The sequence below is a fragment of the Dermochelys coriacea genome, chromosome 3 (assembly GCF_009764565.3).
Source record: "Dermochelys coriacea isolate rDerCor1 chromosome 3, rDerCor1.pri.v4, whole genome shotgun sequence".
NCBI classification, from domain to species: domain Eukaryota; kingdom Metazoa; phylum Chordata; order Testudines; family Dermochelyidae; genus Dermochelys; species Dermochelys coriacea.
Genome location: NC_050070.1, coordinates 137,475,286 through 137,496,709, shown reverse-complemented (window position 1 = coordinate 137,496,709; position 21,424 = coordinate 137,475,286). Strand labels below are relative to the sequence as shown.

Here is a 21,424-nt window from a genome sequence, read left to right as displayed (position 1 = left end):
GACTCTTGAGAGTAAAAAAATTAAATTAAATACCGTGATCTTGATCAGGAGCCTCCAGGTTGTAACCATAGCCAAGAAGGGTGCGGACAGCCTCCCGGAGGCTATCTTTGTTTGACTTCTTGGTACGATCATCCAGAAGGGCATATGGGACAAGGCGGGGGTTTCTTCGATTCTTCACATCCTACATAAGGATAAGTTATTAAAATCATTGCAGTTTCAGAGAGACCATGCTAAAATGAAACAGTTTTCTTACAAATAAAATTGCAAGGACAGATAAAATGTACAGTAGCTTCAGTTTAAAAAATATGATTTGCACAAAGTGAAATGAAGACTTGCATAACACCACATATACAATAAGCATCTTGCAGAGGAAACTGAAGTTCTTGAAATCTATATGGACACTGAATTCAAAAGAAGCAAGTTATTCACAAATATGATATTTAATGGCATGGAATAAATTTTTTTTCATTTTCCACCAAATAATTTAATGGAAATATGTTCATGCAACACTAAGTGTGAAAATCAAGAACAGAAATGAATTGTTTACTATCTAAGATTTTGCACTCTCTTTAGAATGGGAATCATACTTTTCTTCTATTTGTACAGCATTAGCACAATGGTGTCCTAGTCCATGACTGGAACTCCTAGGAACCAACATAATATAAATACTTGATAAATAATAATAGCACCAATGTTGCACTATCCAAAGTGAATGGCTGGTTTGCCATTCATTTGAATGGAAGCAGGATCAGTCCCAAGATTCTTATCTTTATATAGAAGAACAAAAGTGCCACAACACCAAAATGTAAAACAACAGCTGCTTCTAATGTGAAATACTCAAGGCATATATTTTTCCAAAAGAAAGTATTGGAATTTACAGCTCTAGTAAGAATCCAAGTGTAAATGCCCTTCCCTCTGTGTGGTGCTCTAGTGTGGAATTTTTTTAGCATAACATAAGATAAACAAACACAGCTCTCTACTCCCAGTGGAATGAAGCTATTAAGTGAGTTAAAGTTTGTTTTTAACATAAAATTAATTTATTTTCTTTGCTAAGGTCATTTCAATTGCAAATGTTGATTATATAGTCTATTTAGTATACATTATGACAATTCTAGTGAGTATTATAATTTGCCTCTCTATGTCTTCACTTTTGCACTTAGGACAGTCTATTGGTAGCGGCAGAAGCAGTGCAATAGATCTGTCCATATCCTTGCTAATTGTGTAGATATTAATTTTTTTAAAAAAATTAGAGGTTGAATCTGCCATAATAAGTTGACTATTGTATAGGAACAAAAAGCAAAGATATTGGGAACTTTCTACTAATGGGAGATACCAACAATTGTGAAAATGAAAATATCACAAAATATTGTCTTAGTATTTTATTTTATTATGGTTCTGATTCAGAATTTTTTAGCTTTGCTCCTGTACACTCTCACACACATTCCTGCATCCTAAAACAGCATATACATTTTGGTAGTACAAATACTTGTGGCTGTTTTCATTCATTAGCTATGACATATCTAGCTATCTGATTTAGTAGCACCCTGGTAACTAGATACTTAAGTGTACTAAAATGTGTTTTTTGCCTGTCGAAAGGCTCAATTCGTTCCCAATGCAAAAGGGAAATTTGATCTTTCCTGAGGATTTTCTTTCTAGGACAAGCCATAGCATAAAAATTATATAACCTGGATGTTAAATGGGCCACCAAGGGGATAACAGAATATGTAGCAGACACACAAAATGTCAGGTCCTGCTCTCCCCAAGAATGTTACAGATCACTCAGTTGGAGGAGCAGTGACACTGTTGGTGTAGAGATCATGTTTTTTATTATGAACTATAAAGAGCCCTTTTGTGGCTCTCTAGCCACACATTCTCAAACCATTTTAAGGGTGACCTCTTCTCTTCTGTAGACACATCATTTGGTAGATGAGTGTTGCAGAACTTGGCACCTCCAAAACCTTTAAGTTCATTTTCAATTTATATATAAATTCAATCCTTCTTACTCTCCTAAGGACAAGTTACTGCTTTATAATATAAAGATTGCTGGGACAGAGAAGGGAAAATTTGCTCTAACCTGTGAATTTTCTTTCTAGAATCTTCCAGATTTGACAGTCTGATTCTCCATTGGAGGACTGCATTACGTGCAGAGATTTTCTAGTAATTACTTACTTTTTAAATAATTTAAATGACAAGAGTAGGTTTTCTTCAGGGAAACCCTTAAATATCTTGTCAACACTATTACAAATGGTTTGAGTTAAATAACATTTGTTAACTTTTACATATAGTTAGTGTTTTTCAGCTTTGGAAGTTATCATTCTATCAAACATAACATTAGTAATTTACACCTGAATTCTGGATTGCTTAAAGAAAAAAGCATGGGAACTAGAAAAGTACCTGCAAATATATGCAGGGAATGGAGCAGAGAGATATAGGAGGACATGAATTAACATGTTTGAGCATATATAGTGGAAATGCAGGTTCTAAAGGCTTGTATCAGGCAAACAATGCTCCATACCAGTGACAGCTACCAGGAAATAGGCAGAAGGGATGGCCCAAAGAAATGCATAGAAATAAGAACAATGTGGGCCATCTAAAAGGCTGTTAAAATTCCTATTAGAAACAAAAGGATCAGGCCTATCAACCCTTCACATTAGAAAGAGATAGTAAAGTGTATAGGTGCATACATGCATGCTATAGGTATGTGGCAGGCACACAGAATGGATAAATGATTTAGTGAGGGCCACATCATATAGAGAGAGACTTGTATGAAAAATGCCACATAAAAGATAGTATGTGAAGGAGTGAGGCTGCAGAAGCATCTGTAGAACATTGTCTATAGCAGCACAGAATAACAGTGTTAAACAGCCAGTTCACACAAGCAGCTGTAAGGAAAGCAACTATTTAAAAGATCCAAAAGATCTCAAAGTCAGAGTTGTGCACGTTAGAGGTAAATCAACAACTAAGTGCCATTTTCCTATATAATCCCCTACTAAACCTCTTCTGTAATGACATGCAATAATGCAGCTTTCAATGAAACAACTTACGAGTATGGTATGCAATTAGGTGAATAACCTATGCACTGTTGTGCTCGGACACTGTTGTGGAGTTCAACAGAAGTGCAGGTCATCTGCTAAGTGGTTTAAGGAGAAGACAGACAACTAGACACACATTACAGCACTTCTCAAAGAGGAAATAAAAGGAACAACCACAGAAAGCATGTAATAGGAGGAATATTGGAAAGACATGGATAAGCAATTGACGTGGTCACAAGTTAAGTGATTTAGAACATCGGGTATTTATATATATCTATTCCACAGGGGACCTAATTATTTCGTTCTCATAGCATGGATGCTGACAACATATGGATCAAAAAATGATTAGCAGTCACCTTTTATCACTGAATTTAAGAAAAATTCTCTTGAAAGTGGATTCTATTCCATATCAAAGGAGCTATTCCAATAAAGTACTATGTAACACGTCTTTATTTGGCACTGGTGCAATTGCAATTGGAATATTGTTTCCAGTTCTGATACCCACAATTCAAGAAAGATGTTGGTAAATTGGAAAGGGTTCAGAGAAGAGCCAAGAGAATGATTAAAAACTATTCCTTATAGTGATAGACTCAAGGAGCTCAATCTGTTTAGCTTAACAAAAAGAAGACTAATGGGTGACTTGAATACAGGCTGTAGGTACCTATACATGGAACAAATATTTAATATTGGGCTCTTCATTATGTCAGAGAAAGGTATAATACGATCCAATAACTGGAAGCTGAAGCTAAACAAATTCAAATTGGAAATAACACACATTTTTAACCATTGGAACAATTTACCAAGGGTCATGGTGGATTCTCCATAACTGACCATTTTTAAATCAAGATAGGGGGTTTTTTTTAAGATATTCTTTGGGGGAAATTCTATGGCCTGTATTACTCAGGAGATGATCACAGTGGACCTTTCTGGCCTTGGAATCTATGAATCTTGAGTTTAGCTCCCTACTGAAGACTCTGCTCTTTCAATACCCTCATACCTGTTGAAGAATACAAGAAGGAAAGCCAATGATTTTGACTAACTGCAAGTGTAAGCAGTAGGATAGATGCTATAGCAGTCCACCTATTAAGCCTCTCCCCTTACTCATCACTAGTAGTTGTAAATTGTGGCATGGGACTTGCAGGAGACAATGGCAAAATGGGGTATGATTGAGTTCAGGTATTGCATAAATAGGATCCTGCTCCCAGATATCTTGAGTAACATCCCCACTAATAGTCCTTTAGCAGGCAATATTAGTCCTACAGAAGAGAAGTACTGGAATAAATGATCCCACTCTGAAAATGCATTTCTCCACATATGATCCAAAGACACAAAGTTCCTCAGAAGGTATATAACCCAGTTACAAATTTACCCCAGGGATTCACACAGAATAGTACCTTGAACCTGCACTCCAATACTGTGACATGATTATACAAGAGCTTCTCCCAGGTGTTCTGCCTGTGGCACAAATGGTGTCTGTGCAGTTTCTATGCTAATCACCATTGGCATGATTGTCTGCAGTTCTATCGCAACCATGGCACATTAGGCCTGTGCACAGCACATGGAATGAAAACTGAGTAGAGTATTTGCACAATACAAATTAGCTTTCTGGTTCAGAGTAATACACGTGCCTTATACTCCACTTTTAAAAATATTCTAGTTCACCATGACAGTTTGCCCACAATGTATGGTGTCATCATAATTACTATGTTGTCTTGGTTCTGAAATTTGTTTAGCCACATAATTCCTATATATGGTACCTGAATACAAATGGTATTGTCACTGCCACCGTTGTCATGTTTGACCTTCAAATACCACTTTACACTTCCAAGATATGGCATACTCATCATCTGTCTTTTTATGATGCTATCTGGACAATTCATTCCACTTCTGAGAGTTACAACTTTTTCTACTTTTACTAACATGAATTTACTGTTTTATATTGTAATCTTATGACAGAATTTGGCCCTTACAGAACATCTTACTGATCTAACAAAACAGCAAAAAAGGAGCATGAATGCATTTGTATTTTTAAAAGATATGTAAGTATCAGCTGCATCATTTTTTTCCTAGTATTCAGAGTAGCAGCCATGTTAGTCTGTATTCGCAAAAAGAAAAGGACTACTTGTGGCACCTTAGAGACTAACAAATTTATTAGAGCATAAGCTTTCGTGAGCTACAGCTCACTTCATCGGATGCATTTGGTGGAAAAAACAGAGGAGAGATGTTCTCTGTGTGTGTGTGTATATAAATCTCTCCTCTGTTTTTTCCACCAAATGCATCCGATGAAGTGAGCTGTAGCTCACGAAAGCTTATGCTCTAATAAATTTGTTAGTCTCTAAGGTGCCACAAGTACTCCTTTTCTTTTTTCCTAGTAGAAGCCAATGACTGGCTCTGTTTTCATAGATTCATAGATACTAAGGTCAGAAGGGACCACTCTGATCATCTAGTCCGACCTCCTGCACAGCGCAGGCCACAGAATGTCACCCACCACTCCTATGAAAAACCTCACCCATGTCTGAGCTATTGAAGTCCTCAAATCATGGTTCAAAACTTCAAGGAGCAGAGAAGCCTCCCTCCAGTCAACCATGCCCCATGCTACAGAGGAAGGCGAAAAACCTCCAGGGCCTCTCCAATCTGCCCTGGAGGAAAATTCCTTCCCGACCCCAAATATGGCAATCAGCTAAACCCTGAGCATATGGGCAAGATTCACCAGCCAGATACCCAGGAAAGAATTTTCTATAGTAACTCAGATCCCATCCATCTAATATCCCATCTCAGGGGATTTGGCCTATTTACCCTGAATATTTAAAGATCAGTTACTTACCAAAATCCCATTATCCCATCATACCATCTCCTCCATAAACTTATCGAGTAGAATCTTAAAACCAGATAGATCTTTTGCCCCCACTGCTTCCCTTGGAAGGTTATTCCAAAACTTCACTCCTCTGATGGTTAAAAACCTTCGTCTGATTTCAAGTCTAAACTTCCTGGTGGCCAGTTTATACCCATTTGTTCTTGTGTCCACATTGGTGCTGAGCTTAAATAATTCCTCTCCCTCTCCTGTATTTATCCCTCTGATATATTTATAGAGAGCAATCATATCTCCCCTCAACCTTCTTTTAGTTAGGCTAAACAAGCCAAGCTCTTTAAGTCTCCTTTCATAAGACAAGTTTTCCATTCCTCGGATCATCCTAGTAGCCCTTCTCTGTACCTGCTCCAGTTTGAATTCATCCTTTTTAAACATGGGAGACCAGAACTGCACACAGTATTCTAGGTGAGGTCTCACCAGTGCCTTGTATAACGGTACTAAAACCTCCTTATCCCTACTGGAAATGCCTCTCCTGATGCATCCCAAAACCGCATTAGCTTTTTTCACAGCCATATCACATTGGCAGCTCATAGTCATCCTATGATCAACCAATACTCCAAGGTCCTTCTCCTCTTCCGTTACTTCTAATTGATGCGTCCCCAGCTTATAACTAAAATTCTTGTTATTAATCCCTAAATGCATAACCTTACACTTCTCACTATTAAATTTCATCCTATTACTATTACTCCAGTTTACAAGGTCATCCAGATCCTCCTGTATAATATCCCGATCCTTCTCCGAATTGGCAATACCTCCCAGCTTTGTATCATCTGCAAACTTTATTAGCACACTCCCACTTTTTGTGCCAAGGTCAGTAACAAAAAGATTAAATAAGATTGGTCCCAAAACCGATCCCTGAGGAACTCCACTGGTAACCTCCCTCCAACCTGACAGTTCGCCTTTCAGTAGGACCCGTTGCAGTCTCCCCTTTAACCAATTCCTTATCCACCTTCTGATGTTCATATTGATCCCCATCTTCTCCAATTTAACTAATAATTCCCCATGTGGCACGGTATCAAATGCCTTACTGAAATCTAGGTAAATTAGATCCACTGCATTTCCTTTATCTAAAAAATCTGTTACTTTTTCAAAAAAGGAGATTAGGTTGGTTTGGCACGATCTACCTTTTGTAAAACCATGTTGTATTTTGTCCCATTTACCATTGACTTCAATGTCCTTAACTAATTTCTCCTTCAAAATTTTTTCCAGGACCTTGCATACTACAGATGTCAAACTAACTGGCCTGTAGTTACCTGGATCACTTTTTTTTCCTTTCTTAAAAATAGGAACTATATTAGCAATTCTCCAATCATTCGGTACTATTCCTGAGTTTACAGATTCATTAAAAATTCTTGCTAATGGGCTTGCAATTTCAGGTGCCAATTCCTTTAATATTCTTGGATGAAGATTATCTGGGCCCCCCGATTTAGTCCCATTAAGCTGTTTCAGTTTCGCTTCTACCTCTGATATGGTAATATCTACCTCTATATCCTCCTTCCCATTTGTCATGCTACCATTATCCCCAAGATCCTCTTTAGCCTTATTAAAGACTGAGGCAAAGTATTTGTTTAGATATTGAGCCATGCCTAGATTATCTTTAACCTCCGCTCCATCCTCAGTGTTAAGCGGCCCCACTTCTTCCTTCTTAGTTTTCTTCTTATTTATATGGCTATAGAACCTTTTACTATTGGTTTTAATTCCCTTTGCAAGGTCCAACTCTACTCGACTTTTAGCCTCTCTGACTTTATCCCTACATCTTCTGACCTCAATTAGGTAGGTTTCCTTGCTGATCCCTCCCATCTTCCACTCCCTGTATGCTTTCTGCTTCTTCATAATCACCTCTCTAAGATGCTTGCTCATCCAGCTTGGTCTACAACTCCTTCCTATGAATTTTTTCCCCTTTCTTGGGATACAGGCTTCCGATAGCTTCTGCAGTTTTGATTTAAAGTAATCCCAGGCCTCAACTGCCTTTAGATCCATAAGTTCTTCAGTCCAATCCACTTCCCTAACTAATTGCCTTAATTTTTGAAAGTCAGCCCTTTTGAAATCAAAAACCCTAGTTGCAGATTTATTTTTGTTAATCCTTCCATTTAGTTTGAACTGAATTAGCTCATGATCACTTGAGCCAAGATTGTCCCCTACAACCATTTCTTCTATGAGGTCCTCGCTACTCACCAAAATTAAATCTAAAATGGCATCCCCTCTAGTCGGTTCAGCAACTACTTGTTGAAGGAATCCATCAGCTATCGCATCTAGGAAAATCTGAGCCCTATTATTATTACTAGCACTGGTCCTCCAGTCTATATCTGGGAAGTTAAAGTCTCCCATGATCACGCAGTTTCCATTAGTATTTACTTTATTAAAGACATCAAAAAGGGCTCTATCCATAACCAAATTAGATCCCGGAGGTCTATAGCACACCCCAAGCACTATCATAGGAGAGGCTTTACTAGTTTTCTTCCCCAATGTAATTTTTGCCCAGACAGACTCTGTCTTATCCATTGCATCGCTTCTTATTTCTTTACATTCTAACTCATCGTTGATATACAATGCTACTCCACCCCCTTTACCTTTGTTTCTGTCTTTCCTAAACAGCACATACCCTTCAATACCTGTAGTCCAGTCATGACTACTATTCCACCATGTTTCTGTTATCCCTATAATATCTGGTTTCACTTCCTGCACCAGTAGCTCTAGTTCCTCCATTTTGTTACCTAGACTCCTCGCATTGGTGTATAAACATCTTAATTTTTGCTGTTTGGCCTCGCTCACATTTTGTATCCTATTAGGCACAGTCATTCTACAGCCATTATAACCTATTAGACTAGTATCCACACCGCCCTCGCTCCTTATATACATTCTCCTACCCATGGCTGTATCCTTTCTTACTTCATCTTCTTCCCTCTCAATGCTAAAATCTGGCGTGGAGATTTTCCGGACATCTCCCATCCATCTCCCCCCAATTCCTAGTTTAAAGCTCTCTTTATCAGTTGTGCCAGCCTCGATCCTAGAAGTCTATTTCCTTCCCTACTCAGGTGAAGTCCATCCCGAGAGAACTGACCTCTGTCCGTGAATGCCTCCCAGTGGTCATAATCCCAAAGCCCTCCTTATAGCACCACTGCCTAAGCCATCTGTTGACAGTCATAATCTTGTCACACCTTTGTTGCCCTTCTCTAGGAACAGGAAGGATCCCGCTAAAGATCACCTGAGCCTCAATTTCCTTAAGCGTCTTCCCCAGCCTAGCATAGTCTCCCTTGATACTTTCCAGCGAGAATCTGGCTGTATCATTTGTTCCCACATGAAGGATAATTAGGGGATTCTTTCCCGCTCCCTTGAGGATCCTTTTCAACCTCAGGTCTACATCCCTTATCTTAGCACCCGGAAGACAGCACACCCTTCTATTCTCAGGATCAGCTCTAGTTACAGGCCTGTCTATTCTTCTCAATAAAGAGTCCCCGATCACATAGACCTGCCTTTTCCTGGTGACAGTGCTATTCTCCAGTCTCTCCCCTGTTCCCTCTGGCTGCAAGTTCTTTCCATTCCTATTTTCCCTTACAATTCTCTTCAACCCATCCTGTATCCTCCTGGGGCTCATAATTGGTGTAGTCTCCCTTGACTCTTCCCCTTTTTCTATAGGGCTAGCCTCTCTTCTCTTCTTCCTTACCCTTCCACCTTCAGCGACTACCTGCTGAGCCCCTTCTTCATTTTCCAACTCTGCAAACCTGTTCCTAAGCTCTATTTCTCCTTCACTAGCCCGTCTTTTTCTCTGCCTGGTTCTTTGAGTCACATGTTTCCACTGACCACTTTCCTCATCCAGTCTCTCCTCAAAATTCCCCAGCCCTGCTTCCATCCGTGAGTCTGAGCTTTTCCCTTCAGATACCTCATATCTTTGCTCCATCATCTGCTCAAACCCCTTCCTAAACTCAACGAGACTTTCCACCTGCATCTCCAAACCTCGGATCTTTTCCTCCATCAGCTCTATCAGACGGCATTTCATGCAGACAAAACTCTTACCGGTTCCCCCCTCCAGGATCATGTACATACCACAGCTTCCACATCCAGTCATCCTCAATGTGTCTTTCACTGCAGGAGTCACTCCCACAGCTTCCTCTGTATCTGTCATCTCCTTCCCACCTAAATCCTGTTAATCTGGGAAACACAAGCCACACCAAAAAGAACACCCCCCCAGCAAAAGCAAAGCCCAAACAAGCACCACAAGCCAAACTCCCCTTTCAAACTCCCACTCAAACTCCCCTGTTTAGAGCTCTGTTTGCTAGCTCCTGTGCCGCTGCAGCTGTCTGTGCCGCTGCCTGACTGGCTGGCTACTGGCTGTTCCTCTTGTGGTGTCACTAGCATTCTGTGTATCTCGGTATCAGTCTAGCTAGTTATATACTATAACTATAACGATATCCCCTCATCACCAAGATATCGAACCCCACGTGGGAAGGAGGACTTGATATTCCTATTCAAAGGAATTAATTAGCTTTTTGTCTTTTCAATGCCTGTGCCACAAATATGACACATTGTTGTTTAGAGGTCTTAGGGGTTGATATACAGCAGTATAAATAATGGCAGTATAAATAATGAAAATGTAAAAAAAAAAGTCATGTAATGCTAGTAATTTTTAAAAGACAACCTCTGTATACTTTAATAAAGCAAAATCAATTTTCACATTTAAAAGAAAAATAAGTGAAAAATTTTGAGTTGGAGGTTTTTTCCTTTCCTGTGTCTATGTTTCATTCACCCAAGTGTTCTGATCACTTCCCCCTTCTCATCTCAACAGGAGGGAAGTTTGGTCAGACCAGCACAGGGTTGGCCAACTCCAGATCAAACAATGGTTTAGAATATTTTGTATATGTGACTGAAAATTGTTTGACCCTGTCTTCATGCGAACCCACAGTGACACCTGTTGTCTACCATGGGTAATTTTTCCTACAATACACAGGGACATGGTAACCTATGCTTCATAACAACTTTAAAAAAATGTTCTGTCTACATAAGGTAGAATGAATTTATTTCATGAAAACTGATTTTTAATAACTGTTTTCTAGCACTCTCATTTTTGTGAAGTAGTGGCTTCAATGTCTGGGTCCTTCTGCAACAAAACATAACCAGACTGAAGAATGAAAAGGGTTTCTTGCTGCAAAGTTATTAGATGAAGTAATGTACCATTTCTATGGTCTCTGAGGCCACACTTGAAAAAAAAATCTGCATGTACAACATAGTGTATATAGCTGAACCCAGTGTCTCTCATCGTAACATCAATATGGCCTATTTCCTACTTGTCATAGGTATGCCTGCCCTGTTGCCCTCCCCGGCCCCACCCAGTTGCCATGCATGGGGCTGCAGGTGTTCCCTGCCTCAGTTTCCCCTCACCAGAGTTTTTTCTTTCTCTGGAATTCCCATGGCTTCAGCCCTCTGGCAGGGTCACTCTGAGTTTAATCCCATACATGGGTAACAAAAGTCCAAATAAAAATCCCAAAGAAACAAAAGGTTCTTCTGCCCTGCTTGGGCTGCCCTTCAGCCCACCCTCTAGGGTCAGTTCCCAGTTCCTCCTAGGTTACCTTTGAGTGTCTCTGGCTCTAAGATAGAGCACTGACTCCCAGACTGGAACACTGGAGTGCTTCAAGACCCTACTCCCTATGGTTCCTTCTTCAAATTGAGCTGAGTTTTCTCAGCCGCTTCATGAGGCCCAGATGTTTCAGGCTGTCATCTGACCCCAAATAATCCAGCCCCCTTAGGCTGGTAGGCAGCTAATTATGGCACAGGTGGGACTGAGTGAACAGGGCTGGTGAGCCCCAGGCCTCTTGCTCTTTAAAGAGGCAAATAGGCTGCTTACACTCCCCCTGCCCCACTGGTAGGCCCAGAGATCCAAAAAGGGAGCAGAACTAGTGTAGTACTGCTCCACAAGGGTGTCAAGCTACAAAGAGCCAACGCAGGAGCTATCAGCAGCCCCAACCATGCTACAGAGCTCTACATCATGAACATCCATTTGTGCTAGTGCAGAGACAGGTCTTGGAGGTCTGGTGGACTGGAGAAGGGTCAGGCCATAGTAACTATACCCATAAGTATGTGGCTAAACTATGTGGAGCATGAAGCGGGAGAGAGTAACAACTGTGGAGACTGTTATAGTTGACCTAGAGTATGTTTACACTGCAATTAAAAGCCCCCGGTTGGCCTGTGCCAGCTGACTCAGTCTCACAGGGCTCAGGGTAGGGGGCTGTTTAATTGTGGTACAGATGTTCTGGCTTGGGCTGTAGCCTGAGCTCTAGGATCCTATGAGGGGGGAAGGGCTCCAGGGCTTGGGCTGCAGCCTGAGTTGAAATATCTACACTGCAGTTAAACAGCCCCTGAGTCTGAGACCGAGCCCTGAAAGCCCAAGTGTCTAATTGCAGTGTAGATATACCCTTCAAGCATAGCTCAGGGCTTTGCAGGATGGATTCTGTCTCCCACCCTCCAACTCCAGCAGAGAGAACCCAATATTACAAATTCCAAGCGTTTGATAATCATGAGTCAGTCCCCAACATACCATCAGACTGGCTTAATTATCATGAGATTTTAAAAATAATGTATTTTGAGTTCTTTTGCCCTCTGACCTTTAAACCATTAGGATACATGTTTTCCATCTAATCTCTGCAACGAGGGCTAGAAACCTACTCTTTTTTTAAATGAAAATTGAAGATCTTCTATACTCATCTGACTCCAGAGTCTAGGAAGTTACGAAAAACACCAAATATTGCAAGATTAGGGACAAAAGTACATTTGCAATAATGTAAACCCCATTTTTTCAGTAGACATAAATGCCCCCTTTCAAGCTGAAAACTTATTTTTAATCAGTTTGATCACAAATACAGTTTGAAGTTAGAGAGATGGCGAAGTACTTAAAGACATTTGGGACAATGAATTATGACATCTCCTAGGCCAAACACCATAGACAGATAAGGATAAAATGACCCATCGTACAATCATAATTACTGAGTTTACCAGAGATATATTTTGTCCTGTTTGCCTTACCTATTCAGGTTATATTCAACTCCCTCAGTTCAGAGAAAATGATCAATCTGAGAGCATACCAGTTCTTCCTTAAAGGGACACTGTCAAGTATTTTCCTATTTTATATATATATATATTTGTTTTTCACTTACCATTGATATTCACTACCTTTCCATAAGATAAAAAAAATATATTTTTTCTACTTGTTTTGTCCTTTTTCATTTCATAAACACTCATTTGTGCCTCCTGACTTATTTATGAAGCACAAGCTAATGTGGCTCTGACTTATTTCCAGTACTTACTTGTTTGTGATCAGTGTCAGCATTGATGTCAACACAGTTCTGGGAACAGGATTTATTATTTAACTTGTGCTCCCTCTGCTGGCTGGCTGGTTGGCTCTGCAGCAGCACAACAAAAATACTGGGTACAGTCATGCATAAACAGCAGCTTCATTTGTTAAAAATGTCCTTGTAAGCAGTGGTGGAGTGAGGAGACGATATGTAGAATCTGGAGGGCATTTCCCCTCCACATTATAATAATAAAAATAGGTTATATTTGGAACGTAAACTACTTGACAGTATCCCTTTAATTTGTAGCAGTTTTAGAATCACAGAATTTTAGAAATTAGATATAGAAAAGACCTACTATATAATTTAGTCCATCTCCCAGCACAATTGTTCACTACGATATATTTTCGAATGATTGGTTCAATCAACTTTCAAATCTCTCCAAGCAATGAGTTTTCCTTCCCCAGCAGACTATTTCACAGAACTATTTGATCTCACTGTGTATAGTACTGTATAGCATACCATCACATTACCTTATGCAGTACTGTAACATGTCACAGTAACATAACGAGATGACAAAATGTAGCCCATGGTACAACCCAGTGTGGAAGCTAAGCAGAAGCACATATTAGCACAGATATCCGTTAGCAGCTATGTTATGTGTGTGACAGAATTAAATGAGAAGGTTTTGTTTTTGTTCCAATCTGGAACAAAAACAATTTTTGAAACCTCAAAAGTTGCTGCTAAATGAAATTGTCATCCTCCAGTCAGCTCTACTTAGGAGGAATAAGTGCCATACTACATCTATTCTTTACAAAGTGGAGCCTTCCATATCTACACACAGGCACACAAAAAGAAACACAGAGACCCTATACATATGAATAATCTGAATAATGCAGAGAAACTGTATCTACCACCCATTCCCACTCTGCCTCTTTCCTCTCCTCCCCAACCCAACCTGATAACATTTAAGAAATTCTTAGCTGGCCTCACTTACTTCCTTTATCATTAGGTATCTCAGTAATTCAAAGAGTATATAATTTGGTGGCAAAGTTCATTGTAATAAGGTTGGCCAAATTAGTCATTCTACTGAAATTCAGATGTACAAAGTAAGCTAAATTGCTCTCAAGACCTAAGGAACCTCAACCTTTACACCGAATTTACCTTGGATTGTGGGTCTATATTTTGCTAATACATTACAGTTTAAACCACTGTGTTAATTAGCAAATATAAACACACATTTTTGATCTATTGTGTTCTTAACTTGTTATTAACTGGTCCATTGTATGTGCATTACTACATTTGATTTTAGGCAAAGCAAAGCTTCCAATGATTCTACCAAAGAATACCCCCATTTTTCACTGACTTTAAATCCTCTCAATTCAAGGCCACGAACTGCAACTATTTGGCTTCTGAAAGAAGATGAAATTATGGGTTGCAACTTGGAAATCACTGATAGCATTCTTTAATTTGCCAGTGATGTTGCAGTTGACTATTAGGAAGCATTCCTTCATTCCAGGCAATGAATGCAGTGCCTTCACAAAATCAGCATGTGAAATTGTGGATAGAAAATACATGTGTCCTCTTCTCCTATATGGCAATGTAGGGAACTATTTCTCTCATAGTCTATTAGGCTAACTCTCTATCAGAAACATAAAGGCACTTTAAAATGTCTGCGTTAACACTGCATCTGTGAATGTAAAGTACATGATGGAATTTCATCAATGCTGAAGATGGCCCTGAATGTCTATAGAAAGGATATCAGAGCCCATATTAAAAATATCCAAATGTAAATAAATATATTTGTTGTTAGTTCACAAGCTTCTCAGGCCCAAATATGGAAGATCGGTTTATAAAATGACTTGCAAAGCCCCAAAATGAAAATACACTAATTGAGGGTGCTGGAAATGATATGTGGCATATTTCTTCAACATAAACAGTCTGTCAAACGTGATGAATAAAATTAAGTGATTCACTTAAATAAAACTGTAAAAACAGCAGGTTGTTTACTGACAGGAAAGCATTGCACACAGAATTGGTTTTGTTCTTGCATGTCAACAAAATTCAAGATGTACCAAACTGCACTGTATAACTTGAATTCTTGACAAAACCAAAATGCAGATTTTGCAGGCAGAAAACAGTTGTGTTCCTGCAAAATGCTGTTTTTCTTTTCAAAATGTCTTTTTCCCCCAGCACAAATCCATGAAAACTCAAACTTTTTCCCAGAGGGTGGATTTTTCTATAGTTTCACTGTGAAATGCTACTGTACATTCTTTGGCAAAAGTGAAGATACCTGTCCTAGTCTGAATTCACAAATAATCACTAAAGGGTTGGTGGATGTGGTAATAGAATATAGAATACTATAATAGAAAACTGATACAACGGTTAAACATTAATAGTTACCGCAATGGATTACATTGTACATCTATGGGATTTTTATATTTATTTATCTTTGTCTAGAACAGCTAGAGATCTTGAGTTTTGCTGCTAACAATCCACCATGCTTTATTTTTACTCACTCCTGACACATAGAAAAAACCTCACCACCAGAAATGGCACTTGAAACCCAGGTTTCTAGCCTCAATAAAGGAGCAAAAATTTGGATAGCCCATAGAGACTGAATTACCCTCCCATCTTTAATGGTGGTCTCCTAGACCAGAGATGATGCATATTGTAGGGTAATTAGTAGAAATTTACACTGTTGCTACTTGGGGGCTTTAGCTGTTCAGTGAACAAAGAAAAATTTAGTCTCCTGGATGAGGATATGTAAATTATTTTCCTACTGTAAATCATTGCCTACACTTTCTTAAGGGCTCAGAGGACAGCATTTCAGAGGCAGAGGGAAGCCCAAGACTTAATCTGTATGCTTTAGACAACACACAAAGAAATGCCACATCCCTTCCCCCAAGGTAGCTGTCCAGAGAATGGAAAGACACACTATCCATTTCATTATGGCTGCCATAGAGAGTAATCCATGTGTAGAGAGTAAATCATTTATTGCTGGCAATCTTAGCTATAATATATTTATTAACAACATAAACCCAGATGCCAATAGTTTGCCCTCTTGACTGAAAGGCTAATATTCTGTCAGTGGCTTCCTCTAACCTCATATCCCAAATTCAGTTGTACAATACCTCAATAGGTGGCTGAACTTTCAAGTGTTCAAGTTTGCTCTTACCTGCTGGATACCATATGTCCAACCCTGCCTGATACGGTCCCTTGCCCACACATTATGAGCATTCTCTGCTAGTTTATCCACCATAGCTTCTTGAGAGGGGGTCAACTTGATAAAGCTCAGATCCATGGGAGTAGGCTTGTATCCACTTGACAACTGGTAACTGTCAAACAATGTAGAATTTGCAATTGGTGATTTTTAAAAAAAATCACATATTTCACTGAGAAAACACTAACAGATATTACATAGGAAAACTACAACATCCACTGATAAAACCACAGAAATACAAATATTAATAATCCAGATAAGATCTAGGTTATAAGAATAATGCATGGAAATAATGCACAGAAATTTAGCTTTGGTTTCTATTTAACTATACCTAGAGTGACGGAAGAAGTCCATTTCATTAGGTAGTAACATGTGTTATTGGATGCGTAAGTGACTCAGAATTACCGAAGTCCAAAAAAGCTTTAATATACATATTGTGGCATTTCTTCACATGCTTAAAGCAGTGCAGAGATTAAAGCTGATATCTATGGAGGTCGGACTAGATGATCATAATGGTCCCTTCTGACCTTAGTATATATGAATCTACTATATGCCCCACCCCCGATCACAGTGTCTAAGCAGGTCACAATCATGAATAGATATCTACATCCTGGGAGGAAAGGAAGGATATCCTTGTTTTACAGATGAAGAACTGAGGCACTGTGCAGATTACGTGGCTTCCCCAAAGACACACAGGAAGAATATAACTGAGCATGTAACTGAACTCTGGACTCTCCTGGCGCAGTGTAATACCTTAGCCATTAGACTGTCCCTCCAGCTCTCAACTTTCTATGACTTGAATAGGAAGTATCGTAAGTAGAGCTCTGAAAACAGGGAATATAATGAACCTTGAAGAGTTCTGTGTTATCATTTTATTGTTTCCCCATTAGCATTATTTGTATGCTTTTCCCACTCTGTCAGTGTTTCCCCACATGGGGACAGGATTCCAACAGCATTCAAAGTAGTATTGTGAGGCCCATGATCAAGAAACCAACTCATGATGTTGACAACCTGGCTAACAATCTATCATTTTTAGGGAAGGTCATCGAAAGCCTATGACAGGCAAATATAAAAGTTTCTTGACATTTCCTTGACACTGGCTATAGGGCTGAAGAGGTGACAGAAATTGTATTGGTTTTATTAGTTGTGATTTCACTGACCATTGCTAGGAGGAGATCATCAAACTGTTGAATAGGCTATTTCACTGGACTGAAGTGTCTACCTTACATAGACTACAAATGATGTAGAAAATTATGAAAGCTAAAAAAAACAATGAATCATTAATTTAATCAAACTATGAAGACCTATTGCCAAGAAATGGGGGGGGGGGGAAGTAGGGGGAAATCACATGTATTTTCAGTAAAAGAAAAAAGGTACAAGAAATTATTTGTCCCTACTACTTGATCAGTGTCAAAAATAAGTTTATTGTAGACTTGGTCATAGAATCCAGAACTCCTAACTTTTAGTCCTGTGTCTTATCTTGTTTGTAACAGAGACACTCTCACAGACTATAGGGAGAATTGAATGGGGGCCTCTCCTGTAAACTGTTATCTTCACAAGATGAGCTATGTTCACTCATTATGTCTTTCTTAAAAGCCTTTAAATGTGATTTCTGATAGCAAAGTATAACAGACCTCTATGCAAAAACTGGTATCATAGTATGTATTTAATTTGAATTCTACAGTAATCAGACCTTCAAAGGGCCAAACAGAACACCACCACATCTTTGTTTTAATCTTTAGTTCACTTCTGCTGATACAGCACAAGAAATCAATTTTCAGTGACGGTTATTCCAGATGGTTTTTACTGTGCCCTCTATGTCATAAAAATGCTTCAAAGCATTAATAAAGCATTATGCAAATCACTGAAATAGTGCTAGGAAAATCTCATACAGTAATTTTGGAACTCGGGTCTTAAAAAAGCAGCTAGTTAATATAGCCGGATTTTTTTAAGTACATTGAAATACTGCTATGCTGATGGTTAGAGTTCAGAATAAATGATTTACCCAACATTAATAAGCTGTTGCTGCTTTTTATTTTTTTACCTGTCATGTAACTCATAGCTCTTTAGATCTGCCAACAGATATAAAAGAGCTGAAACTGAGTCTTCATTCTAAATTTTTATTTTCTGTGAATATTCTCACTGGTGGGCTGGTTAAGATTCTATCAGTACAGTCACTTGCTCTCCACTACTGCTGCCTGTCGTTCAGTCCACCTGTATGTGGTAAACTATTTAATAAGATGCAGCACAGCAGAAGTGGATCAGCCTATTATTTTGTTAAGACCTTCTTTCATAAGGAGTCTGTTAAACTGAACAGCCAGTTAAACAGAGAGATAAAACAGGCTGATTAACAGATTTTTTTCGCCATGAGCGCAGATAAAACATGTACCATTTTGGTCACAAAGGCATGTTGGTCAGTCGGAAAACACAGTTCTGGTTTCACATAAATTATACATATTAAAGACCTGTCAACTGACATGGGAAAACAATAAAAACACTGAATTCAGAGAGTTTAACTAATCCGGATATTTTCTTGTATCTCCCTTGACTAGAGAATGAGAATACAATATTAACTCATCTTTTTTATCCTAAGATCCTAAAGTGCTTTGCAAACATTAAGCAAGCCTTATAATAACCGTGTGAGGTACCTACTGCATAGTTCACTTAAGTAACAAGTGGGAACATAAAGGGAAGAAGCCTACAGTCTAACAAAGCCTCCTAAACCCACATACTAATAGTTATTTTGAAAATAATTTCTTGTTCAATTTATTGCCCATGATATGTAGATGCTTTTCTAAACTGTGCTTGCAAATGCTGTAAAACAATAGACAGGAATTAAAATATATTTTAAACTTTGCAACTATTTTAAATTGTATAAGCGGTAATCTATTTTCCCTCCATCTTCCCTTTTTGGCCCTCCTTTAATTTTGCTATAGTCAACTGAAGTCTTATTTTTTCAAATAATCATGACAAATAGGAGCTCAGAGGAAGGGTAAGTTCAGCATGATTGCTGGAATATGAATTGAAAACAGAGATTTGTAATGAAGACATCACACAATCTGAACTAATTTATCAGAGGCATAAACAGCATCATGATGGTAAATGTAAAATGCAAAATGTCCCAATCCGTTTTCTGTCCAACTATAAAAATACTTCTCAATATCTTATCAGCAACACATTCTCATATGTAATTTATGTAGTCTCAACAGTTACCAAAATGGATTTAGTTTGTTAATTAATTAGCTTTGTCTGGCAACTGTATCATTTATATCTAATTACTGGCTTCTGTCAATCAATTTGTATTCATGAGATTAATTTATAGGCTAACATTTAATTGTTCTACACACAAATCATCATCTCAGCATGACTTACTACAAAGCATTTTAACACTTCTGTTTGGGGGAATCAGTGAGGTGGCAAAATTTGCAGTGATACAAAACTATTCAAGATAGTTAAGTCTCAGGCAGACTGTGAAGAGCTACAAACGGATCTCTCAAAACTAGGTGATTGGACAACAAAATGGCAGATGAAATTCAATGTTGATAAATGCAAAGTAACGCACATTGGAAAACATAATCCCAACTATACATAAAAAATGATGGGGTCTAAATTGGCTGTTACCACTCAAGAAAGAGATCTTGGAGTCATTGTGGATTGTTCTCTGAAAAATCCACTCAATGTGCAGTGGCAGTCATAAAAGCAAACAGTGCTGGGAATCATTAAGAAAGAGCTAGATAAGAAGACAGAAAATATCATATTGCCTCTATATAAATCCATGGTACACCCACCTCTTGAATACTGCGTGCAGATATGGTCGTCCCATCTCAAAAAATATATACTGGAATTGGAAATGGTTCAGAAAAGGGAAACAAAAATGATTAAGGGGTATGGAACAGCTGCCATATGAGGAGAGATTAATAAGACTGAGACTTTTCAGCTTGGAAAAGAGACGACTAAGGGGGGATATGATAGAGGTTTATAGAATCATGACTGGTTTAGAGAAAGTAAATAAGGAAGTGTTATTTACTCCTTTCATAACCCTAGAACTAGGGGTCACCGAATGAAATTAATAGGCAGCAGATTTAAAACAAACAAAAGGAAGTATTTTTTCACACAACATACAGTCAACCTGTGGAACTCTTTGCCAGAGGATGTTGTGAAGCCAAGACTATAACAGGGTTCAAAAAAGAACTAGATAAATTCATGGAGGATAGGTCCATCAAAGGCTATTAGCCGGGATGGTGTCCCTAGCCTCTGTTTGCCAGAAGCTGGGAATGGGCGACAGGGGATGGATCACTTGATGATTAGCTGTTCTGTTCATTCCTTCTGGGGCACCTGGCACTGGCCATTGTCAGAAGTCAGGATACTGGGCTAGATGGACCTTTGCTCTGACCCAGTATGGCCGTTCTTATGGTCTTCTAAAGCAAAATTTCTTCTCAGAAAAGATTAATGCAATGGTAGACAACTACATAAAATTAAATGTCAAAGAGCTTTTGTGTTTTTCTACTGTATTTTTATATTTTATACTTATTTTCTGACATAAAGTATGTGACACTCACACCTCACAAGTGCAAGATATGACTAGTAGTATATTTTAAAATTAACTTCTATTTAATCTGTCTTTAGTCATACAAAAATAAAATAGTATTCTGTTTATTTTCTCAGAAAAACATAAATGTTGTTGATTGAGCTTATGAAAAAATGCAGTGCATGTCAGTGAAAAAAAATCTGTGTAACTAAATATGACACCGGTTTTCTCCTTTGAGTTGTACCTAGAGCTTTAGCACGAATCAAGTTAAATGGAGCTGGAAAGTCACTACATTGAAAATGATATAAGGGAAACATATGCAGTTTATGACGAAGTTCAGGGGATGTTAGCTGTAAACTCCATTTCTAAATCTGCTATTCAAGCACTTCAGAACAAATGGGAAAATCTCAGTTGACTGCACAGAGAAATATTAAGAATGTGTTTTGTTGTGAGCATGTCTTTAGAAGTTGACAAGGGAGTGAATTTTCGAAG

General features: G+C 38.6%; 1 protein-coding gene across 2 annotated transcripts in view; it reads right to left on the bottom strand.

The window, feature by feature from the left end:
- The window catches only part of RYR2 (ryanodine receptor 2), a 735,866-nt gene that overhangs the window by 301,384 nt on the left and 413,058 nt on the right, over nt 1-21,424 (bottom strand). Inside the window, exons 26-28 of one of the 2 annotated variants that reach the window (XM_043511417.1) lie at nt 16,360-16,519; nt 13,197-13,292; nt 34-181 (exon numbers count right to left, since the gene is read on the bottom strand). In XM_043511417.1, coding sequence (XP_043367352.1) covers nt 34-181; nt 13,197-13,292; nt 16,360-16,519 — 404 coding nt within the window. The remainder of the gene's footprint in view (nt 1-33; nt 182-13,196; nt 13,293-16,359; nt 16,520-21,424) is intronic. The other variant, XM_038395332.2, reaches the window with a different exon arrangement.